Here is a 26,310-nt window from a genome sequence, read left to right on the forward strand (position 1 = left end):
GTTATTCTGGGAACACGTTTGCTGCCACTGAATTGGAACACCATGAACCGTAAAAGTACTTTGGCATATCCCTACAAATAATCGTTTGTTTGTCTTATATGTCTGTTTGTACTTTTTGATCTACAGGTGCCGAGACACTCCAAACTAGGAGTGATTTTTGGAATGAGCATTCGCTCTTCCTATTTTTATGCACTTTAAACACTTTTTATTTTTTCACTTTCACGTCCCCAGGTTAGGGTGGACGATTAGAGAGTCCATACCGCCGGGGTTTATCATTGTCCTGACGAATGCCTAGGTAAAATCAAACCAATACTAAGGCTGAAACATGTTGACATACTAATGATATATTAATTCTGAATTAAACCAACCATTACCTTGGCTTTACAATTCAGACACATAGAACTCTTGTATTTGTGTCCTAGGGATCACTAATAAACTTTTTTTAGATACCCTTTAGACACTTTTAAGTTTAAGTTTATTTATCCTCACAACACTCCCGTTACACAATACCAGCTCCGCAGTCTTCTGGCGTCGCAGCACACCGAAGAGGCACTAGGTCTCTTCGGTGGGGCCCGATGATGAAGCATGACACTGACTAGGTCAGTGTGTGAGGGCTTTCCTTCAAACCCAAATAGGGTGCGATTATCTTAAATCTGGTGGCTCCATCCAAGTGGCTTATAAGAGACATTAACCTCTCTTTTGTTGTTTATTCATGTAAAATTGGCGCCAGCACCGAGCCTACAACATCCTGGAAGGGAGCAGCTCTTTCGAGGCATTGATACTTCGCGAATGCAGGAAGCGGGTTCAACACAGGCACCTAGGAGCTACCCTTAGCGCAGTGGCAAAGGCAGTCCTTTGCAACCAGTTCAAGCCATTGAAAAACAGACCCTTTATATGCAAAGTCCTCAGCAACTTTCCCTTCTGTGCCCGGCTACACTCACATTGTTGGTATAGAGTTAGAGGGCACAAATATTTGAAAGAAAGAACAAAAGTGCCATGGGGCAGGAGACGGAGAGATAGAGACGTAAAAAAGAACAGAGTTGATACGGTGTAATGGAGCGCAGGGTTACACAGACACTCGTGACAGTACAACGTTAAAGCTTTTAATAAGCAGCGAATAAAGGAAACAAGTCTGCTCGGCTCGCAATCACCAAAGATCTGCCAAGCCCTGGAGCCACCATCCTGTCATTCCCATAACATGTTATGCGCCTGCATGCCATGCCCTGAGGCGTCACACACCCGCATACAACGAGCAACACAACACCCCCCCGTCTTTATTGCCAAATAAAAACAACGGCCTCATCCCCTACCCTAAAAGTATAAAATTGCACAGATGTACTAGTTTGAACAATCATAGGAATGAGGAAGGAGAGAGAGTAAAAATAATCTCAACACATAAAATCAACGAAAGGCAGACAAGGAAGAATGCAAGAGGAAAGAAAGAGATATTAGGATGAACTAGAAGAAAATAAGTAATGAAAAGAGAGGAACAAAAATTACCTATGTACACAGTATTTCATAACCATTATATATATTAATATATTGAGCTCGTACTGTCCCAATCCTTCTCCTGCGCTCCAGCCGGACTCGCTGAGAAAACGGGGAAACGGACACCCAAAGTTACATGGTTTACAGCAGGTCTTGTTTTATAAAGCCACAGTCAGACGCGTTTCGAATACAATATATATATATATATGTATATATAATATTAATATAATGTAATCAGCCTGGGGAAATTCTTCTTCTCTTGCAGCCTTCCACTGCTGAAGAATTCCCCTTAAAAACCTTCGGGCCACACACTTCTGGAGTCCTGGTTCCACTGATCTCCCATGTATTTGTCACTTCTTTCTGCTGTCCTTGCACCAGAAAGAACACCATCCATACTTGCGCTATTCTCCTTGTTGCCTTTCAACCCAGTCACACCCATGCAGCTTCAACCCCACTATTTTGAACAACTTGAACACCATATAGGGCTGACAATATATATGCTACCATTGAGGCCTGGCATATATATGCACACAGGTTAGAATTTGGCATTACACAGTAGTGAGAAACAGACACTATACATTTGGGTTGGAAAACACAATATATTTGGTTTAGGAGCAGACCAAATAAAAAATATTGGGGCAGACAGAATAAACTCATGTCAGGGTAAGCTACTGCATGTGCAGATTAGGGCCACAACTCCAAAATCAACATGACGCCCATGCCAATCAAGGACCCAACCTAACTATTGAGCTGAACTATAGGGGCTGTCAAAGTGACATCCCTAATCACCTGCTGATTGGTGATGGAGGAAAACATTTGTGACCGCAAAGTGAAAGAGCCAATTACCAATCTGTGATAGTCAAAAAACTGTGATGACACTTATCTGACATTGATTAAAGAAGAGCCTAAAATAAGGACTAGATTGTCAGATGCAAGCACAAAAACACCGCCCAAAAAACAGTCAACAGTGTGTTGCACGCTGTCTTTTTACGAAACAATCTGCTTTGGATCTTGTTCTCCTTGATTTAAAGTTCAATATCTAAAAAGAAAATCTTTGTTGTGTTAAACTCAAACGTGAATCTGATGCTATATTCATTTTAATTGGAAATGGAAGTAGGCATTGTAGGACTTGGCCTTTTTGGCTAAAGTTCCCTAAACTTTTTTGCTTTTCCCCCAGACGGTTTTCCTTACATAGAGTGCCAATTTAGGTGCTTTGGGCACTTTGCCACTACTGATCAGGGCCAAAGTACAAGTGTTCCCTATGTAAAATGTAATTGCAATTGGTTGGCCATGATTGGTATGTTTGCCTTACTAGTAAAGTCCGTAGTGTTGTGCACTATGTGTGCCAGGGCTAGTAATGCAAAGGCATGCGGAGAAGGGAACTCAGGCCTGCAGTGTAGGGCTGGCGCGCAGTTTGCTGAGTTAGCATGTTGTCCTGACAAGTGCAACCACTTGTCAGGCCTGACTTTCCCTTTTGCATACACATTGGGCACCGGGTAGGTCCAGGATAATACCTGGGCAGGGCGCAGTGTAGGTAAAAAGCAAGACATATACTAAGGTGTGTTATGTCCTGATAGTGAAAAACACTCCATTTAGTTTTTCAGTGCTGAAAGGCCATCCTGCCCATAGGACAGAATAGGGGAGGCTGGGTGCTGTGTTTGTTAGCATAGGTTCCTGTAAGTTTATAATGGAGAGGCGAAGTTTAGTATATATGAACTCACAGTGTCAAAACACATATTTCTGTGAAGGTGGTTTTGTCACTGTGTGTTCAGAAACCACTCTTTTAGAAAGTGGCTGAGTTTTGTGCTTTAAGCATTTCTGTGTCTTTCTACTGAAATGTGGATTTACTGTCTGGATCTGGAAGGTGAGAGGAGATGGGAGAGGTCTTGACACAGGGAGGGTCAAGACCTCTGCATCTAGAGAGTAGGGGAGGAGAAGCTATGGAGGTGGAAAGGCCTGGGCTGGTGCTATAAACCAAATGACCCATCTCCTGCTGAGTGATTAAGGATCCAGACCCCCAGTATCAAAGGGAGAAAGGTGACACCGGGAGGGAGACACCTAGAACTGATTTAGGGAGGGGCCAGGAACCCCTAAGCACAAACAAACTTCAAGGACATTAAGGGGGACAACTATGAGAGCTGAAACCCCTGAATGTTGGAATGAAACATATGGATTGAGACTGAAAAGGCTTGGACCCATTCTGTGGTCAAGAGGAACCTCTGCTAAAGAAGGAGCAACTGAAGAGACTGCTGTGGAAAGACCAATCCTTGCTTCGTGATCTGGGGCTGGTCTGCAGTTTGCTCTTCTAACCAGGGGAGAGGCTGTTGGGACTGTGCTTGGAGGCGCTGGGTACCCCTGCTTGAAGAAGACTGTGCTGTGTCTTGTAACCCCAAGGGCCCGAGGTGAGCTGTCTCCCTGTTTGGGAACACAGGAACATAAACTTTTCTGGAGAAGTCCCAAGCCACGCGGTGTGCGCATGCTTTTGCAGCTTGAGACCCTCAGAAGTAGTGCCTAGTGATCGTGGGCACGCATGAGTAAGCCGAGTCTCGGACGCGTGTGGTGAAGGCCAGGGCGTTGGTGTGGAGCGCCTGGTCGTCGTTTGCACGGGGTGACGAGGTGAGACTAGGACACGCAGGGTGCGTGTCATGGCGCAGGGCAGGGCGTTGGTGTGGAGCGCCTGGTTGCTGTGTGCACCAAAAGAAGAAGTGAGTCTCGGACGCGCAGAGTGCGGGTCGTGGTGCAGCCAGGGTGTTGGTGAGGAGCGCCTGGTCGCTGTGCACCGGGAGAAGAGGTGAGACTCGGATGCGGAGAGTACGTGTTGTAGTGCAGCCAGGGAGTTGGTGAGGAGCGCCTAGATATCTTCCCAGAGTACTTGCGGGAGTCCATAGCCAAAACGATTCAGGATGGATGGGATGCAGCAAAGTTTGTTATTTGGACTGGCCTGGCCACAATTGACTGCTATGGTCGGTCAATTGACATGAGTTTGGTGCTTCAGCACCATGCCTGGATGAGCTCTACAGGCTTCTCCAGGGTAGTCCAGGCTTCATTAATGGATGTGACATTTAATGGCTCTTGTCTGTTTCGTGAGAAAGCATTTTTTTGGCCCTGGAGTGATTTAAAATGAGTTGTGAGACAGCTCACTCTTTCTACACCTGCTAGACAGTTACCCCGACAACTTTTGTATATCTCGAACATATCCCAGGGTCTTCCAATACCATCGCATCAGACCCTGGGACAGGCATAGCAAACTTCTCAGCCTTTCCAGGCCAAGGCTGTGGGTCCCAGAGACAGTTCTCAGGACAACAGGAACAACATGCAGCTCAGGCCCCAGCCGCTCAAAGACCCACAACTTTAAAACCCCTTTAGTATGCCCTTTCTGACTGAAGCCCCTCTTTAGGAGGCAGGTTCAGTCATTTTCTGTGTAGGTGGCAAGCCATTATGTTTGACAGATGGCTCGTCCAAATTGTCCAATGGAGCTACCCCCTCCCATTTCTTTATACTCCGCTGCATCTTCCACCTCCATCAGAGAGGCTGACATAGGACCACATGTCTGTTTTGCGATAGGATGTGCAAGCCCTGTTTGGCCAAGGGGACAACCGAGATGGCTCCGGACATTGAATCATGAACTTGGTTTTCCTTCCGCTACGTTCTTTTACCAAAGAAGGACAGAGGCCTTTATCCTATCTTGCACCTTTGCCCTTTCAACACCTTTCTGCAAAAAACAAGTTCAAGATGCTCACATTGGCCCAGGTTCTGTCTTCCCTGGAGACTGGCTTGCAGTGTTGGACCTACAGGACGCTTATTTCCACATTCCCATTCTGTAGGCTTCCAGGTGTTACTTAGAGGTCACAGTAGGCCGGGAGTATTTTCAGTTTGTGGTGTTCCTTTTCGGTTTCACCAGTACCCTTAGGGTAATCACAAAAGTGATGGTGGTGGTTTCACCACACCTTTTTGGAGGTCAGGGGTTCCAGTCTTCCCCTTACCTCGACAACTGGCTGTTAAGAGACAGGGAGGCGGGCTCGCTACAGACAGACATAGTTGTGTACCACCTCAAGACAGCATTGAACTAACATCGTTCAGGTACTCTACCTACATGTCAAAATTACATGTGACTCCTTCACTGATGCTCCCATTCATCTTCACCGTCCTGGATACGGTGCAGCTTTGTGCCTTTCTCCCATAGTGGAGAGTTAAGGCTCTAATTCAGATTTTTCATACTCTTATCTTGGATTTCTGTGAGGAACACTGAGGCTACTGTGACTGTTGGCCTCCTGCATCCTACTGGTCAACGTTGCCAGTTAACACATGCAAACACTGCAGTGGTATCTGAAGTCCTTGTTGGACTCGGCAACTAGGAACCTATCAGATTCCATCCAGGTTTCAAAAGATTCTGTAAAAGATCGCAATACAGGCTGTTTGACTGTGATTGAGCCAGACCCCTTGCCTTATCACACCAGCAGCTGACTGTAGAGACAGACGCTTCGCTGCTGTTGAGGAGGCTATCTGGGAGAGGTGAAGATCGGAGGGCTCTGTTGTCTGGTGGATACCAAACTCTACAGCAATCTGTTGTGTTTGAGCATAATTCACCTAGTGTTGAAGGCCTACGGGCCAGCCATCAAAGCCAGTCTAATACAGGTATTCAGAGACATTACCAACACCATGTGATATTGCAACAAGCAGTTTGTGGAGGTATTGCGGGGGTCTGTGCCAGGAATCTTTGCCTCTGGAAGTGGCTGACTCTAGTTGTACACCATCTAACAAGATTGGAAAATGTCAGGGTAAACATACTCCGCAGCTTAACGGATCACGAATGTCAACTACATTCAGAGGTGGTGCAGATTACCTTCCAGCATTGGGAAGAACCCTGGCTAGGTCTTTTTCCCACCACCGATAACATGTAACACTTTTGTGCCCTGGAGTGCCCACAAATCAAGACATAGAGTGGAACTTCAGACTCGTATTTACCTATTCACCTCTACCGGTTCGAGTTATCAAAAACATCAGGACACACCAGGCCCAATTCATCGTAGTGACTCTGGATTCGGACAGGATAGTGTGGTACCCGGGACTCATGGGCATGAGCATCCTGTCCTCTGATCTAGCTGCTTCTTCGGGAAAACCTTTTGTCACTACAGCAGGATAGGATCTTGCACCAGGATATTCACAACTTGCACATTCATGTGTGGAGATTGAATGTCAGCTGTTGATTCTAGTTGATCATCTCCTTCCTGAGCTTGTTGATGTCATCCTGGCTGGTCTGCGCCCTGTAACAAAGTCTGTGTATGCCGGATTCTGGGACAAGTTTGTGGCTTGATGTGGCCACCTCCAGACCTCCCAATGGGCCCATAACTGGTCAAACGGTTGGACCTTTTGTTGTTTGTTTTATCTACGGCCCAGCAAGGGTTGACGCTTTCCAATTTTTATGGTTGCCGGGTCAACCTTCTGTGCTCAAATCAATCAATCAATCAATCAGAAACTTGTAAAGCGCACTACTCACCCGTGAGGGTCTCAAGGCGCTGAGGGGAAGGGGTGCTGCTACTGCTCGAAGAGCCAGGTCTTGAGAAGCCTTCTGAAGGTGAGCAGGTCTTGGGTCTGCCGCAGATGGGTCGAGAGGGTCACCTATTTGACTGAGGTTTCTTCAAGAGTTAAATCATATGCTTCCACCATCATCACTTATTCTCTCTTTTTTTGATAGCGTACCCCCTTTGAGTCAATACACAGTTGCCCACTATGCCTTTTGACCCTGAAAACGGTGTTGTGGGTGGCACTTAGCTTATTGCGTAAGCAGCTGCAGGCCATTTTGGGTCAAATACCTTATACAACCTCAATCCAAGACAAAATTGTACTGAGGTCTCGAGCTGCATTGCTGCTGAAAGTAGTTCAGGCTTTCACCCTTCTGGCTTTCTTTGCCCCACCTCACTCCTCGAAAATGGAGGAGAGACTCAATCTCTTGGACCCCAAGAGAACCCACATTTTTTACGTCGATCATACCAGAGACTGTCAGGCAGAAAATCATCTCTATTGTGGGCTTCTCCAGAACAATTAAAGTTGTATTGTCCTCTGCATGAAATATGGTTTGCTTTAGCTAAGAAGAATCTACCTGACTGATTAAGGGCTCATTCCACACGGGCCAAGCCTACTTCTACTGTGTTGGCACGCGGAGGGCATGTCAGGCTGCTACTTAAGCATCAGTGCGTACGGTGACAAAGTGCTATTGTCTTGACAGTCTGGTCTGTTTGGATGCACATTTTGCCAGTTTGGTCCTGCAGGATGTTTAGGTTTGAGCCATTCCACAGACCCACCACTTAGGGAGGTATTGCTTTGTTGTCCAATTCACAAAGTGAGAAATCTGTGGTTAGAAGAACAATAAGTTACGTACCTTCTATAACACTCTTTTTGGTGGATATGCTACCTAATTGCAGATTTCTCAATGTCCTTCCCACTTTCATGTCTGTGGTACTGAGTCTTTTTCCATCTAAAAAAGTTCCAATCTCGACACCTTCACACTGGTCTTATGGCTTTTCTGATTGGCTCCGCACCTAAAGTAGCGGACAAGCCTAAGGAAGAAACTGACATAACCATGCATGGGTGGCACCTATAAGCAGCTCAATAGTTGCTTCTGGAGGGGAACAATGTTGATGAGAAGCTGCAGGACGCCATCTATCTGTGCGCTGGAGTACTGATTTGAGGTTTCTGGATCCAGTATGACTCCAGGAAATATTCACAAGGTGAGGAATCTGTGTTTATTCAGTGTTTCCACCGGAAAGAGCATTACCAAAGGTAAGTAATTTGTTATTTTGGATATACACAGTAGATTAAATTGAGGCATACATGGTTTCACTTTTTCGATGTGTTTTGAAGGAAATGAGACATACTCAAGTGATTTTACAGTTGTATAATCCTGAGCATCATATGGGTGTTGGGGGTAGTCCATGCCAAGTTCAAAGTAATAGTTCACTGAAAGGCGCCACATTTAAACAAGGCTGGGCAAGATTGGACCTTGAGCTCCTTGAACTACTCCATGCAATGTCGCTACCGGAGAAAGCAATGGCGGTTCACTTGGAGTTCCATCTTTCTTTGCAGAGAGAAGATGTGAACTATTTAATGTTAGTCTTCAGTACCAATACTTTTCTGGAGTGTGTTGAGGTTTAAGTTATGGTCTGTGGTTTCTAGTGCTGCAGAGAGGTCAAAAAGTGGCAGGAGACATGACAAATCTGTATCTATGATATTAAGAGTGTCCTCACCAAATGTAAAGTAGCAGATTAATTGCTGTGCCTTTACTTAAAACCAAATTGGATGTCACCTACAAGGATTTTTGTGTGTCTGAGGTATAATTCTTCATTTGAGGACCTGGGGACGTTTAGCCAAGAATCTGAGGCCTGTTTGCACTTTCATTTTTTAGGATCTGCTTGGTTACTGATTTCTAGACAAGAGGCTTCACATAGTCTATTTTAAAGAGCCTTACTTACAGCAGTCAATAAGTGTGGCACTCATGATGTTGGGCCAGGATTCTTCTATTTGAGGGCTATTTTTTGGCTAAGAAGCTTGTTCGAGGTCATCTGCATGAGATGAAGCAAGGGTGTGGAATTTTTCGTTTCGTTTAAAAAACCAGGACCATAAAAAGTAACAGAATTTGATAAAATCCCCTTTTTCTCCAAAAGACGAGATACTCTAGAAATCTACTTTGTATTAAAAAATATATACTTGTCCCTTTTGGTGCCATGCAGTGTTCAGGGGCAGGCTGTTTATCCCATCAGGCAATTCCAAGGGATCGTGCTCCTATTGTAGGCCATTTTTAAAGATGGACAGCTGCTTTCTTAATCCACCAGCTCACATGGGTTTATAATGGCAGGCACCGCGGGTACCAAAGGAAAGAGATAAAGAGAATAAATGGTTAGAGAGAGAGGAAGGGAGCTGGGTTTGTTTAAACCTTTTTGGCATGGCTGCTTTCGGCTTCAAGTCTCCCCCTGGGAGTGATGTGACAAACTGGGGCAGCCATCTCAGGGTATCAGAGCTCTGATAATAGCCTCTGTTATCATAACAGGGCTTGTATTGGTATATCAGAGTTTACATATCTGAGCTAGTAGTAAGTGTACAGTTGTAGTTTTAGGTTTGAAATGTCCGATGTGTCTGTGTGCACCCCCAAACTAACATATTTAGTATTCACCAACTCCTTTACAATTTCTTGCCACACTGGAATAGTTTACTTCTGACAAGGTAAGGAGTACAACATTTTTGATGTTCGAGAAACAAGGGTTGTAGGGTAAGTGAATTTGCAATGTCTCAACAGATTTTTGCATGTGCAAATATACATGTTTATATTTGCTCATGAGAAAATGGAATATAGAAATGGTTTCTAGCAGTGCGGCTTGCAGGCTTTCTTCTTAAACTCTTCTGAGTTCTTGTAAGCTGTAAATCTACACCAATGCTAGGATGTATACTTGTGGGTGCATTTTTGTGACTTCAAGAATTAGGTTAATTTCTTTTCATGTTTCTACCAACACTTGCCATAATGGTTTTACACTGATTCTCCATGGTTAATCTTGTCTTTAAATGTTAACATGTAGCAAGAACATTTTACTAAATGTATTCCTCTGAGACATTGTATTACAATTGTACACTAGTTTAGCAAAAAAAATCTTTAAAGTTGCAGGGTTTTTCATGTTGAGTTTAGGTTGAAAACAAACAGTCACGCTTATGAAGGGGGGGGTGTATATATATATATATATATAATATCGGGCAGCATTCTGAGAGCAGTAGTAGTCTCAAAATGTTACACTTTGCGAATGCATTATGCAGGCTGAGGTCACGGCTTACTGCAGTTGCTTAGTGCGCTCATCCTAGTAGTAAAGGCTTTATATATACTTTTGAGCAATTTATACATATGGATACAAACATGCTAATCTTTCTAGATTAGATATGCATTTGTCTCTTTCTCCAAATAACTTTTCTTAAGTTATCTTTAGATTTAGTGCATTAACTGTTATTTTCAAATAGAATAATTTTGTGATCAGACCATGCAATACAACTTGTGCTTCTCTTCTATGATATAGTCCAGGATAACTCCTTCCATATATGTAGGTAAGAAGAGAGGATTCATTAACATTCAGTATAAAAATAAATGGCTCACTTTATAATTCCTACTGGAGTTTGAAAACTCCCAGGAAAATGTTTGAGCTGATTAGTTCATAAGCATTTGCATGTGATTGAGACACTAGTAAATTCCAGGTGACTTGAAGGGACAGATTACATTGAGTCTTGTAGACATGAAAAAGAGACAGTCGGATGTCTGTAGTCAGGCTATGGAATGATGGGGTTTGAGTGGAGAAGGGTATAAGGCAGATGTTTTTTCTATAAATAATTGGTATACCGCCCCATTTCTTGCCATCTTAGTCTAGGTGATTGCTGGAGAAACACACTTGAAGAATAAGTCCAGTAGTGAGTTGAAAGGAGGTGTTAAACGAGAGTTTGGTTGAAATCCGTAGCTAAACGTTATGGTAAAGAATCGTATCATGAAGCGCAGAGTAGTAGAGCGACAGTTAAGAATCTTTTTGGTGCAATGTCTTTGTAATGAAGAGTCCGCGTACCACATAGTAGCACAAGTTGTATTGTTTATTGTAAGTCCAAGGTAATACACCACGGCTATGCAATCGTTACTTATCTCGTGGTCTCTCCAAGTATCAACTGTCTTTCTTTTTCTCTATAGGGAATATTTACACATCACTCAACTAAACATCCCAATACAGAGGATGCCACACACCCCTGCCCCCTTTAAACAACACCCATATTACACCAGGTAAACTAAGCTGAAACAAAAGAAAAACTTAACTAAAGGCTAACTAAACATTATATACAGCTCTAAAAGAAATATATTACAATACCAAAACAATAACATGTACAATTTAAAGTCCTAATTTCACACAAAGTCTTTGAGGTGAGAAGGCTTCCTAGGTGTTCTAAAAATTATCCTTGATGAGAGCATAGTCGATTTCACCACACCTTTTTAATATATATATATATATATATATATATATATATATATATATATATATATATATATATATATATATATATATATATATATATATATATATATATATATATATATATATATATATATATATATATATATATATATATATTACCAGGGATGTGGAATTCCGACGCCCTGGAAATATTGTTTGGGGTCAAGGACAACAAGTTTTCATGTGTATTTTGTCCTTGGGACAAATAGGCCCAACCCCCTGCAGCAGAAACCCTTTGGCTGCCAGTTTGCAGTAGCACATTATGGATCAGGGAAGGGCACTGTCTGTCTGTCAGTTTAGGTAATATTGTTGTCCGTATGCTAATGCTGTTCAAACTTGTATTTATGGTTCATTATTTAGGAGCCTTTATTATTAGGGTGAGTGCTCTAATTAATGTTGTAAGCTCTGACTGCATTACTGACAGTGGTTCCAGTATTAAAATGTGTACACACGTGTTCAAAGTTTAGCAATATGAGGCTATGTATAATGCTCACAGAGTTCTCCCCGATTAGATTCAGATATTTGCAGAAGCTTGAAAGCAAGATTGATGATTCTTCGCTTTTAAAACAATATGTTCACAAAAAAATGCAACTAGGAAAAAATAAAATGCTAAGCTACAGCACACTTTTAGGTACCATTTCATTGCAGCATCGTTTAGCAAAAGGTGCTGAATCATGCTAGTATTTCCCAAAATCAATCATAATGGAAATCCAGTGTAACCAGTTTCAATAAGATCATGGGAAGCATAAAAATAAACAAGTATTGGCAGAGCCAGAAGATCTAAAATCGGTGGTCAGCCTTTTGTTTTGATCAATGCACGTCTTGATTTGGTATGGTTTAGGTAAAACCTTATTGGTGTTGGAGCTACCGGACCCTCCCTATTATAACAAATATTGCCAAAAAGCTAAAATTGTTTAGGTCTCAAAAAGCACCTGTTACCACAGCAATTCCTCCCACTGAAAAAAACTACTGTATGTGCAGATATGCTCCTTGTGAAAGAGTAGAATGCCATCACTCACAGTGAAACCAGCCGATAGATAAGCAGAGAGTGAGTCCGAATTTTAATAAACACAAAACGACTTATTTACAAGCCCCTTGCAGCGCCGTGCGTCACTTTTAATATGGGAAAAAGAGACGTACCGGGGCTCAAGCCCCAAAAGGTCTTGGTTAACATCAGACTTAATTTGGGGCCCAATTATTAAAGAAAGTTGCAAAAATGCACCCATGGTATATGTCCTTCCAGATTTACGGCTTTCATGAATTCACAAGAATTTACAGAAACATGGCAACAAATAGTATTCCTAGAAAATGTTTGTGAACTTCATTTTAGCATGAGCAAATATGCATGTGTAGGTTTGTTCAAGGAAAAATCTGTTGAGTGTTTGCAAGTTCACTTTCCCTTCAACCACTTTTTCCCCAGCCTTGGAAGAAGTTTTACGTCTGCCATTGTCAGCAGTACATTTCCAACCTTCCGCAGTATGAAAAAAGATTATAGAAGAGCTGGTGAAAAGCCTTAAAACATGCAAGTTAGTCGTTTTGCACATACTCAAAAGGGCATTCCAACCCTGGAACTATTTCTTACCAATACCTTCAACCCAGTATGTAGATCTGCAAAAGGTAGCAAAATAAGGGAATTGCAAGCATTCAAGCACTACTATGGTATGAGCTCTGGCATAATCGGAGAGGCTATATCAGAGATCTTGTATAATGAGATTGCTGCTATGAGTTTTTGCCGCACTACATGGTATGAAAGGGACAATTGGATTTTGTTATAGGACAAGTAGATTTTTGAAGCAACTTGCCTCATGGACAAGTAGATATTCTATTAAATTCCACACCCGTGGTTTTGAGATATTTCTTTTAGCCTAGAGTAAATAATGGTTGCTCTGTGGGAGGAGTGACTGTTCTGTATATTGGCTGTCTGGACAGGTGTGCATTTGTATCCAGAGAACAATTGTTGACAGTGTATCTACTCACTGTTCCATATGAACAATCTCAGTGTTGTGGATTAGGAACAGAAGGGAAAGTAGGGCCTACTAAAGGATCCGAAGGCTACCTTGATTTGGACCAGGGGTTGGATCTTTTTTTCGTAGAGCTTTAACGGTTTGATTTCAGGCAGATCGGGGGAGGATGTGTGTTGAAATGACAGATTAAGAGTGTGTAAATAATTTTTACCTAACATTAAACCTGAGATGGAGAAAAAGCCCTGTACTGATTAAAAGAGAAGTAAGCGTTATGAGTTAGTATTATAGTAAGGTAGCCACTTCACCTTGCTGTAGATTACTTAAGGGTCAGGCATATGCCCTGGAAGTTCGAGGGGAGATGGAGTAGTGGTTTATTTCTCTTTGTTCATTGGACCTTCCTTGCTCCTAAATAATCCTAGAGTGGATTATCACCTTTAGGTGTCAACATATTGCTCGAGGGAGCATCTCCTGGCATAAAGGAGGAATCTTGGGTCTGGATGCTTTAAATATGTATTGTTACTAGATCTAGTGTGGAAGTGCGCTGTATCGACCGCAGTGTCAAGTTACTTGCACAAGTAGAATACGGTCTGTGTCCTCTGAAATCAGCTTTTCAAGCTGTGTTGAAGAGAGAGAGTGCGAGAACTGGGGATAAACTAGTCCGCTTCAACAATCTCCTGAGAATGAGTGACATACTGAGGTTCATTGGTGAATAATTGAGTAATACCAGGCCATCAGTAGACTAACTTATTATGTGTCGAATGGGATGTGTATCCCTTTTGAAAAGTCTACACCAGGAGTTGGTGTAGCAGTTTAAATCATGATTGACTGAGGGATTCAGACAAAGTGAATAGAACTTTTTCACCCCTAAATCATGCTTTAATCAAGACCTTTCCATTGTTTTACACTGTTATGGTGATTTTGTTAATGCCATGTCTGGCAAGCAGATTGTTTATTTTAAATCCATGCAGGATACTCTTTTGTTGCCACAACATGGATGTTTTTGAAGAGTGATGTAGTCCAAAGTGTTTGTGTAGGTTGTGTGTCGGAGGACGTCTGTCTCGATAGATCTATGTTGTGGTTTTGAAAGTACTCAACATATAGCCATCCATCTGAGATTTGATTGTGTTGAGCGTGAAAGTTTCTTTTGAGGATTTGGAGAGATTTGATGGGTGTGCGCCTGTTTAAGAATATTTGTGTTATAGTTAAGTGTGAATGTATTCTGTCCATGATGACAAATACAGAATGTTCTGGTGAGCGGAAGCCGGGGCCTGTTGCGCAGAGATAGATAATGTGTGTAACCAGTTGTCACTTGTATTTTATGATGTTTTGTGCCTTGAATATCTAATCCCATCTTCAGGGAGCATAAACCGCACAATATGGCAGAAGTAAAAAAAACTCAACATGGAAAATCTGAGTAATAAAAAACAGTGAAAGTATTTTTTTCTTAGGAGACCACTGAAGTTGCCAGGTATGAAAAGGCCAGTTTGATTTTGCACTTTATTGGTTTTCGACGAGTTCAGAAAAACCTTGTTGGGACAAAGAGATGAACTGGCAGGTAGATTACTATCATTATTCAAGATCTACAAATTGGAAACATGAAAGTATAATGAAGAACAAGACAAGAAAATGAAACCCAGTTTCCTATACATTTTGTTGTGCATGAGGAGTCAATCGCTCACAAAGCGTTGTGACAGACTAGGAACATGAGTGTTACTATAGATAATACATTTTATTGCATTAATGCCACTTTATTCAGTGCCTTCTACTTATTGTCGAAAGTTTTGGTAATAATTGGGTGGTAATTTGGATAGGGATGTTCAAATCTACATGGCTTGCTACAGAGGCTACCAGTACCATCCCCAGGTCTCATCTGTTGACTCCAGGGCTTGAGGGAAAGATCTGGCAGGCAAAAAGGTTGAGCTAGAGGATGTGTGGGTGGCTGAGTGCTCCACCCCATGCAGTTTGGAGAAAGAACTGAAGCAGCAAGGTCTGCTGATTATCATATATATTTTCTCTGGGAAGATCCCACTTGGTTGATCAGGCATAGGCCAGAATGTCTCTCCCTAAACAAGAGGGTGAAGTCACTGATGATCATAGGTGTTTGCCACCCAAACCAATGTTGTGGGCCTCTCAGGTTGCCAAGACCCTGCCTGGAGGTCACATCTGCTCCCTACAAGTGCTTCTGCGAAAAAAGGTTGAAGGCTGCATAGCCGACTGAGAGTCTGATGCTCTCACCCTGCACAAATTGATTTATAAGTCTATTAACTTATTTTTATTAAGATCCGGGCTTTGAGGTGGTGGAGTCCATATATGAGTGCTATCTAAGTGTTCTGTATTCTCCCTCGCCTTTGTCAATATTGGTTTCAGCCAGGTTGTCACTATTGTTCACAATATACTTCCTGAGCCTTCCACACCAGTAGAATTATGGAAACTCTCCTTCAATTGCAGCAAGTCTGTATATTACCAGACATTCTGCATTGAACGTCAGGTATCACTCTTGCACATGAAAGCTTGTCCTACTCACAAATTATCTACACCCATTTTCTTTTATTTGACTTACCAACACTTAAATGAAACGGGTTGTGGAGGAGTGAAGCAGTTTTTGTGTATTGGTTAGAGATGGTTTCATGTCAGTAAACATTGTATTTTTTACCCAGCAGGCCTGACGGCTCCATCGGTGGTCAGTATGTCACGGCGGAGAAGGGAAGCAGCCGGTGGGCCCACATTGAAGAAAAGGAAAGGAAAGCCTGCAGCTCAAGGGGAGGAGGAAAGAGAACTCAGTGCCTCCACGGAAGATGCTGTTGTGGGGCAGGGGATGGTGTACATTGATTCACTGGGCATCTCCTATCAGGACTCCCCTAATGCTAATCAGTACCAGTTCCCCAAGAAGGTGCCTAAGAGCACTGTCCAAACACAAATCAAGCTTATAGATGAGAATGGGGTGACCACAGTGCAAACAAGTACAGAGGACAGTGCCAGTCACGAAGAGCAGGTGGCGTCTACCTCAACTGAAGACACAGAATGTAAGGCTCCGCACACTATTTACCATTGATTATTTTTTTATTGGATAAATAAGAGCAGGAAGGACTTCTGGCCATGTGGTCTGCTCTAGTGGTATATTTATACAGTTCATAAATCATACTGGCTGGTTATTACTTTGGGTATGTTTAGCCTAGAACTGTACTTGCCTTGGCATTAATTTCTATAAGTTTAAGGTTATAGTGTTATTTGAAGGTGATCGAATTTTTTGAGGAGTGCTATCAAACCCAGGGTTCTTGAAATTCCAAGTTTACTTGCTTAATTATTCCATCTTGTCGTGGCCAGTTTCCACACGTTTACAATTGTAGTGTTAATTAACGGTGGTGCCTCTCTTTCTAGGAGTGCTTTCATATGCAGGGCTCTTGAAATTCCAAGTTAACATGCTTAATTAGTCCATCCTGCTGTGGCCAGTACACCGTAAGGGGCATTAGCATACTTGGTGTATGTGCACATTAACAGGCAACCTGACCCCCAACCTTTACTTGTGTAATTTGTTCTCAACATCATATTGCCATCCCAGGGTCTATCCACATTGGTGGTTCCATGAGCAGCAAGTCTGCTTGTAAAATGGGTCTGTCTTGGGCCTACCTACTTTCTGTGCTCAGTGTGCTGTGGTACACAGCTCTTGCCCTTCATTGACAGTTCATCTGACATTAGTTAGACCAGTAGTTTGCATTTATTGCCTTTTGTGTTAAACATCCTAGAGATAAAAAACACAGCCCGGCACCATCTGGATTAGCTCCCTGGTGCTGCATGTGTGATTTGTGATGGGAAGGGATTTTCTAATCAAAAGGCTCTCTCCTTGGAAATGGCATGAGGTCCTGGATTTTTCCTGGTTTCAGACTGGATCCGCTGTTGCCACTTGTTAATAGTTGATGTTAAAATGTGCTGCCACTGACATTGTGTTTGTGGAGCTAACTTCATCGGTTATGAACAGTACATCTGTAGCTTCTCAAAGTGGCATTAAGGAAGCAAGATTGCTACTCAACTTTTTCGTGTTACGAAAATAGAAGCATTTCTTGGGCAGGTGCGACCCACGAGATAGGTATCAAACTGGCCTCTTTCACTCTCCACAATTGGGGAAGTATTCACACTAGAAAGGAAGGAATAAGGAATAAGTGAAGAATAGGAATGCGCCATGGGTTTGCCTTCAGTACCCTGGTGATATCCTCATCATTTGCAACAGTATTGATGCACTACTGGACTGTGCTCTACTGTCATTGTCTTATCTAACAAGTGGCTTTTAAAATGAAGATTGATTTTTGACTTTTTGTGAATTTCAAACTTCTACTAACCATAGTAAATAGTTCAAAATGTTTATGGGATAAAAGGAAAATTACATTTTTTTCATAAATGTGAGAATTTTATCTTTGTTAATTTAAAAAATCATTAAACTTTTACCTTCTAAAAGTATAAAGTAAAGACTCCCCTCCTTCCACCACTTATTTGAAGTCCTGAGGAGGTGTTTTATTTAAAAATGTTCTTGTAAGATTTTTATTAGAGATGACAGAAAGAAATAAGTGTGAACAATTAAATATAGGAAACTAATGAATTACATTGAATCCCTTTGCTCTAATTAGATACTTGGTTGGCAAGCAAGTCAGCCCTTTAAAACCTGGAAACTCTTTCACCTATTTGGAAGTCCAAATACTTCAGTTCCTAAATATTCTGTCGACCCAAAATAGGCACAGAGTGTGAAGGGGTAAAACTGAAGAGGAAAAGGGTGCCTTCTGTCTGTTGGAGATTGTATCTGAGGCTCTAAATCTGGAAGTTCAAGTGTAATTTCAATGAAGTCTGTGAAACTCATGACTTTATGCCTTTTATTTGAAAAGCTTTTGTTTTTGTTTTACACTTTTTCTGCATCCAAAAATTAACTTAACTGAAGCCCTACGGATTTCTGATTGGTAGTTTTGTGTGAGAGAAACCTAGGCTGTATCTATTGTGTGTGTGTAGCGTGCACTGGTGTTGGGTATGGTCTATTCAGTAAATGCGTGAGGCCTTGACTGCTGCCGCCGCCAATGCTGCATCTATTCTGTGCGTGGGAGAGGCTTTCCATTCCTCTTCTGAGTGAAGTGTGAACTGCAACTCTATGCAGTTTTCTGTGTGAGTGAAGCTTACACTGCTGCCACCTATTCAGTACCTATTTTCTGTGAGGGAGGTTATTCATACCTGTTCTATGAACAAAGGGGCAGAGCTGTAGTCTGCTGTACTTATTTGATGGGTAAGTGAAGCCTATACATTTGCTGTCTCTGCTGTCACATTTGTTTAGTGAGTAAAGCTTACACTGTTGTTTAATACTGTAAAGATAACACAGCGTAAGTGTGGTTCCAAGAGGAACTTTTTTAGAACATTTAACCTACAATCTCCATCTCCCAGATCCAACTGATTTAGAACCGGCCACACCAACAAAGATGCCCAGAGTATAGTTTACAGAATATTGAAGACTCAGTTCAAGATTCAAGGATCTCACACACCTTCCTCCCTGCAATAATCCAATAGAAAAACAATAACTAGATAAATTGTGATTTGAATAAAACAAACAAATATGCATGACCACAAGTTATTACACCAAGGCAATAATACGTACTTTGATGTTAGGATATAGAGTGCCTCTGCAAACATCATATCTTCTTTTTTAGTCCAAAGCAGCTACCATCTCCATAAAGCTCCTGTTATCCCGGTTGCACACTCCCTTCTTTACCTCACATCATCCACCCAAGGGTAATACCAGTGTTAACGTTCCTTACCTAAATTAACTCAAAATGAACCTTGTTAGTCCAGGAATGCAGGGTAAACCTGTAGCCATAAAAAATCAGCAACCTTCTCTTTCTACTCCCTACCAGCACACCCCTCAAGCCCGACACATTAATTGATGGGTCTGTCAAACCTCTTGACAATTCAGTTTCCTTTGGGATTATATAAGGAACACCTCCTTATACAAAGACAATGCGAGCACAATTCCTTTAAACTTAATCAACGCTGCAATATTTTTGGTAACTGTGTACCATTGTTAGTCAGTAAAAAATTGGGAAACCCTGCCCTGTTGAAAATCTTAAGAAGGAAGACTGTTATGCAGGGCCGGCACCAATACTGCATCCTGATTTTGTTTTTGTCTTGCTAAAACCTGATGGCCTTCATGGCCCTTTTTGTTTGTGATGGAGGCAGAAACCACTAATCTTGTCCCTCTCAATAAAGTTTCCCCATCAAGTGACAATTCATCTCTCGGAACCAAAAAGGCAGCTGCACTTTCAGAGTCCTTAAGCTTGAGCGACCATGTTTGACTGTACATCAGACACTTTGCAATTCTTCAATCTTCAGTGGGAGCCTTGACCCACTCTGCCTGGGAGATTACACCCTCAGTCATACAGCACAGTTTCACTTGATCGTCATCATAATCCTCAATATCCTTGCTGATTTCAAGAGAGTCAAGGAATTGCTGACTCCTGGTATGCATTAGACATCAAAGGTGACATTTTGTAACCCAACAATCCATTTGCTTATGCGCATCAATATGATTTCCAATCCCTCCTATTAGCAGTTTGTGGTCAGTCCAGACTTGAAACCTTCTGCCCCAGATGTAGTTTTTAAATTTTTTATAGCCTAATACACACACAGTGCCTCCTCAATCACAAAATAGTTTTACTCTGCTGCCCTGTAATACCCTTGAAATGTAAGCAGTCACCTTGTAACCCCCTTCACCCTTACAGCATAAGAGTAGCACCCATAATAGTGTCATTTGCCATGCAGCACTCGAGCAGACTCAAAACACTGCAGCTTGACTGTATTGCATAACTCCTATTTCACATTCAAAAACTCTTCCTCACATTCGTTCTACCAAATTAATTGTTTACCTTTTTCAGGCAACTCGCTTATGTTACATGTCTTGGACTTCAAATTGGAATAAACCTGGTTTGGAATTTCACAATGCCAAAAGAGACAGAACATCCTCATTCTTCTGTGGGCTGTGCATGGTATTGCTCAATGACTAGCTCAACTTGTGGCCCTCTAACTGTCAGTGCGCTTTTGGCCAAACATCCATTTGCTAAGTCCTCGAGCTAAGTCCCTTCCCTGAGCTAGAGTAATACGTCTCTGACTGTCTGGTCATGAATTTCTTTTGCTTCACTAAAAATTAGGATGTCAAGTTGAAAAAACTTGACACCTTTTATGTCTCCAAATCACCCAATAATCGGTCTCTGAAAAACTGCGGTGGCAGATATGAGATCAATTGGCTTCCTGACAAATTGATATGTACTAAAAGGAGGTGGTAAGATCTCTAGACTTGTGATGGAGTTGAAGTTAAGCTGCGTTAAGATCCAGTTTAAAAAAAAACAAAACAAAAAAGTAACTATCGCTGTGTAATGTTGGAAATAGGAAGTGACCCACAATACCACATTTGTGTTATTGTCTGCGATCTACACACAGACTGAACTCGTCAGACTGCTTTTATGCCACAACAACTGGGACCACCCCCTTCTAACCTCCAAGCTCTTCTATAACCTCCTCTTCGCACAAATGTAACTCCAGCTTAAGTTGTGCCCTCATGAAGATTGAGATATTACTGACTTTACTTGCTCCTAGAATTGAACCTCAAAGGACCAGTTTAATATGGTCCTTTAAGACATTTTCATTTATTTGAAAAGACTTAAGGAAATTTACACACAAACTATCGTAATTGTTTGACTCAGGTGTGTTGGAACTTTGCAATCCTATGCTTCAGAGGGCAGCCAGGTAAACCTGATCTCAATTAAACTGGGGAAGAAGCGTTAGCATCCAACAGTATTCCCAGATCCACAAAGTACCAACAAAGCACATTAACATCTTTTACAGGAACATCTATTTTCCCATGGATTTTCTATTCCTAAAAATCTACTTGTTTCAAAATAACTTCTTAGTTTGGTGCTTTTACAACTATAAGAAAAGGATCTCTAAGTTCCACCTTCCACAAAAATTCTCAATCATTGATATCAATGAAAATCAAGATTTACCAGTTGGCTGAGTCAACTATTATTTGGATCCGAACCCCATTTGTTTTTACATTGTCTTTAGCATTACGTTTGGTGTTACTTTCATGAATCATCAAAACACAATCTTCCTTACTTTTAGGGTCATCTAAGCCTACAACATTTATGTTGTTGTCATTCTTACCAGACCTGCAAAATTTAGGAAGAGGTCCTTTCTTGTTCCTAAAATGGGAAGGATTCCGCTTTTCTTTTTACCTAGAGTCACCAGTACGGATATTATCAGAACTCGATTTTGCCTCCTTGTTTAGCTTCTCCATGTAAGCAGCAGGATGCTCAGTGTGCCCAGCGGTAGTGAGTACCTCGCCCAATGGCAGGTCATCCTGAAGCCACAGTTCTTGTTCTTACTGAGTCAATATTTCAGCTTCAGCCCTAATGCACTCTGCTGATGTTTGATCGAATTTGCACTGTGACGCTAATTTCCTCAAAGTGGAGATGTAGTCTACACTTTCGCCACACCTCTGTTCCATTTTGCCACAAAGATACCTCGCTAAAGCCGTACTTACTCTAAGCATAGTGGCAATCTTTTTTTTTTTTTTTTTTTTACGCAAACTTAAAATTCATTGATATTTTCAGCTAACTCTGTCAAACTTTCAAGGACCTCTTGACTGTCTACACCTAAGATAAAACGTTTTCTTTGTATTGACCTTGGCATAGTTACAGATGGTCTTCTGGAACTTAGGCAATTTCATTGGGTGCACGCCCATGGTGTGGAAAGGAAAACAGAGGGTCAGTATGTTCTGCATGGTTGTGGGGCACAAGAAATTACCAAACCAGCAAATACGGAACTAACATACACAAAAAATATAATGTTTTTCCTTAGATGACAAAGACTGGTCTCCATGGCCCAAAATGAATTGGACAGTAAACGTCATGGAAGCGCATCCTGCTTATAGGACTGTGGAACCGTAGAAAGGGCTACCTTCTTTGATTTCATCACTGAGGTTTATCTCACCTATAGAGTGGCAACTGAGTGCAGCAGTAATTGTGTCCTCCGATCTGTTAAGAGATGAGCAGCAATAGACGCCCTGCTGCGGCCACCTCTGGTGCATCTGAGAGATGCAGTGTCCAAGATGCAGGTCAAGGCCTTGAGCATTGTATTGTATAGGGCGGCACTTGACGTGGATGCATGATGCTTACATTAGATGGCACAGTTATGTTATGTTATATGCAATTTTTAAAGCGCTCGTACGCCCGTGGGCTTCATGGCGCTGTCGGGAGGAAGAAATGATACATGTTGCTGTGAAAACTACTATAAATAGGCTTGCTCAAACAGCCAGGTCTTCAAGGCATGTCTAAACGTGAGCAGATCTTTACTATGTCTGAGTGGTAGAGGTAACGAATTCCAGAGGGTGGCAGCGAGGTGATGAAAGCAGCTGCCCCCTTGTCGTTTCCTTTTAAATCGAGACACCACCACTAGTGTTTTCTGGGCAGATCGGAGATGTCGTGTGGGGACATATTTTGTCACTAGATTTTTAATAAAAATTGGTCCACAGTTGTTTAAGGCTCTGAAGGTTATACAGCAGGTTTTAAAAGCTATTCTCTGGGCCACAGGTAACCAGTGTAGCTCCTTCATGCCTGATTTAATTGAGTGTCTCTTGGGTTGTTTAGTTATGAGTCTGGCTGCTTGGTTCTGGACCAATTGGAGTCTTCTCAAGAGTCCCAATGGTAAGCCTAAATAAATGCTGTTTGAAAAATCTAGACGGGACAGCACCAGGGCTATAGTGGCTTGAATGAGGGCAGAATGTGTGAGAAACTGAGCAATTTTTTTTATTTTACGTAGCTGAAAAAAACTTGCTGACACCACTGCACCTACCTGAGAGTGCAGCGACAGATCTGATCTTAAAGTGACCCCCAAGCTTTTTACTGAGGCGGAGCTGACAGGAGGAGTTCCCATGACAGTGGGCCAGAAATGGGGGCCCCAGCTGGGTTCGCTTTTCCCGGGCAAGAGTAGTTCCGTCTTGCCCGGGTTCAGCTTAAGGTGGTTATCATTCATCCAGCCTTGGATATGCCTCATGGTCTTCTGAAATTCAGTCGCCGCATCAGGTGTATTGAGAGTGAATACCAGTTGTAAGTCATCAGCGTAATTGTACGCTGTGACTTCGAATTTTTTGAGAGAAAATAAAAGGGGACGGAGATACAAGTTAAATAGCAGGGGGGAGAGTGATGAGCCCTGCGGGACCCCACAAATGGAGTGATGTCTGGTAGCCGTGAATGTTCCCAGTTGTACTGCTTGGGTTCGGCCATCGATAAAAGATGCGATCCACCTCAGAGCAGAGCCCCTAAGGCCGGCCTGCTCGACACGGTTGAGTAAGATGTTATAATCAACCGTGTCGAACGCGGCCGACAAGTCGAGCAGTATCAGAGCCTGCTGTACGTCTGCATCTGCATTGGCCCTGAGTGTGTCCTGCACCGCTAAAATCACCGCCTCAGTTGAGTGGCCCGGACGGAAACCTGCTTGGTTAGGTTCCAGGTAGTTCGATGTCTCCATAAAATTAGAGATACAGCTGGAAACATGAGCCTCCAGGATCTTGGAGAGGAAGGGCAGAAGGGAAATGGGTCTATAGTTAGACATATCAGCAGGATCTTTTCCAGGTTTCTTTGTCAATGGAATAAGGAGGGCATTTTTAAAATCTGTTGGGACCTTGCCTTGTGAAAGGGATTCATTTAGAATCGGGAGAATAGCTTGTGGGAATGCAATGCCTATTTCCTTGAAAATGTGTGGTGGACATATGTCGTTGGGTGAACCTGATTTCACCCATGTAAGCAGTTCAAGGAAAGATTTATGGTCAATCTTGGGTAACATTTCGAGAATATTTAGATTCGGATTGTCTTCACCATTGTAAACTAAGTTACAAGAAGGTGCAATGCTTTGTTTTATGGAAAGTATTTTATTTAGGAAGTAATCATTTAAAGCGTCACAAAGATTGCGTGAAGGGACTGTCGGGGGGCTGAGCGTTCATCATTGCACAAGTCGTGAACAATTTGAAAACATTTTTTAGTTTGATTTTGGGATTTCAGAACTTTCTCCGAGAAATAAGATGTTTTCTTCTCAAGTAAGGTTTTCTTATATTTTTTTCTGGTTTGTTGATAAGTCTCCTTATCTGATGTATAGTAATGAGATCGCCATTTCCTTTCACTCTGGCAGACTTCTAGTTTAAGTTGTTTTAGATCGGGGGTAAACCATTTGTGAGCCTCGCTGTGCCGAGAGCGGGAAAAGGTCGCAGCGGGTGCATGCATGTCAGCAGCTTTGAGAATAGCTGCAGTGAGGGTGGAATTCATGCAATCTGCATCTCCGTCATTATCATGATGTGGCAAGGTGGCGGACAGGGTGTCTAAGAAAGCTGGTAAATTTATGTTCCTCCATTTACGGGTTGTCCCGGCCACTGCTGTTGACACTTTCTGGTACCCCTTAACCATAAGGGTAAAGTGAATGAGGTGGTGGTCAGACCAGATACAGGGCAGAATCGTGATGGGGGGGATAGTAATATTCTGTGACCAGATTTGATCCAGGTTGTGGCCTTTTTCATGGGTTGGGGATAGTACATGCTGGATCATGTTGATGTCATTAAGAGATTCTAAAAGTTCTCTTGCCTGCAGATCGATATTAGGTTTGTCGAACCAGAGGTTTAAATCCCCCACTAGTACAGTTTTAGAATAGTTGGTTACCATTGAGGCCATTTGTTCTGTGAGAGATATAGTGAATGTGGGCATGGAGTGAGGAGGGCGGTAAAGTAGGACTATGGCTAAAGCACCGCTATCAGTATCAGTTTTCAAGACAATGTTCTCCGTACCAGACAATAACAAAGGGGGGAGAGATATGAAATTGTGTGATTTATGTATGATAGCGGCCACACCACCACCTGGTTTACCAGGGGTGCGGTTGGCTGCTAAAATATAGTAGTCGGAAGGGAGTGCCGCTAGTATATCTGGTAAGGACTCTTCCGTCAGCCAAGTTTCTGTGAGTAGCAGTAAGTCCGGTCTCTGAGTGGACAATAGTAAGAAGATGTCAACCTGGTGTTTGACCAGTGATCTAGTATTCAGATACAGGCAGTTTAGGTTTAGGGGTGGTTGGTTAATGCTGGGGGAAGGGCTGGTTTGAAAAGTGCTACGTTTGTGTCTGGGTCCAGTAAGTATAGATTTAGATATGCCCAGATCGCTAGTCTTTTTAAGTATATGTCGAGGCAATGAGGGGCAGGCGGAGTTAGAAGGTTTTAGATCCAGTATTTCTTGGGAGGAGTAGGTGTGTAACGGGGCAGAGCCTATAGCCCCTAGTCCCGGGCCTTCGCGGACGGGCGCAGACGGGGTTACCTTAGGCGCACCTTCGGCGCGCCATCGTCGCGCCCGCTGCGCCCGTCCGCTGCGTTCCCTGACACACATTGCCTCTTGTAGCCTGTCTCCCCGGAGCACTGGACCGCTAACTCCGGCCAGTCTCGGTATCCACCCACCCCAAGATGGCGCCTCCCCCTCCCCTCACGGCGATCAGCCGGCTGGGAGGAATCGAGGGAGGGTGTAGGAGGAGCGAGAGAGCGGCTGTGGCAAACTGTCAACTTTGAGGTAGGTTAAAATGCACACAAATTAATTTTCAGTAAACAGACTAAAAGCAATTGTATTTTAAAACGATTTAGAGCTTCGCTACCACAGCAGGCAGAATGCGGCTATACAAGCAGAATTTCAATGCACAACACAAAGATCTCCCCAGCAAGCCCCGGGCGCTGCCACCACCCTTAGAGCTTACCGCGAAATGCGGTGTGTTGGTCCTCTTGTAGCCTGTCT

At 42.6% G+C, this 26,310-nt stretch overlaps 1 protein-coding gene across 1 annotated transcript in view; it reads left to right on the forward strand.

Annotated features, from left to right (window-relative positions):
• The window catches only part of LOC144770817 (zinc finger Y-chromosomal protein-like), a 43,619-nt gene that overhangs the window by 11,994 nt on the left and 5,315 nt on the right, over window positions 1-26,310 (forward strand). The window contains exon 2 of the mRNA XM_078655585.1: window positions 16,135-16,500. Coding sequence (XP_078511711.1) covers window positions 16,164-16,500 — 337 coding nt within the window. The 5' untranslated portion in view covers window positions 16,135-16,163. The remainder of the gene's footprint in view (window positions 1-16,134; window positions 16,501-26,310) is intronic.

Source organism: Lissotriton helveticus, chromosome 7 (genome assembly GCF_964261635.1).
Source record: "Lissotriton helveticus chromosome 7, aLisHel1.1, whole genome shotgun sequence".
Taxonomy (NCBI): domain Eukaryota; kingdom Metazoa; phylum Chordata; class Amphibia; order Caudata; family Salamandridae; genus Lissotriton; species Lissotriton helveticus.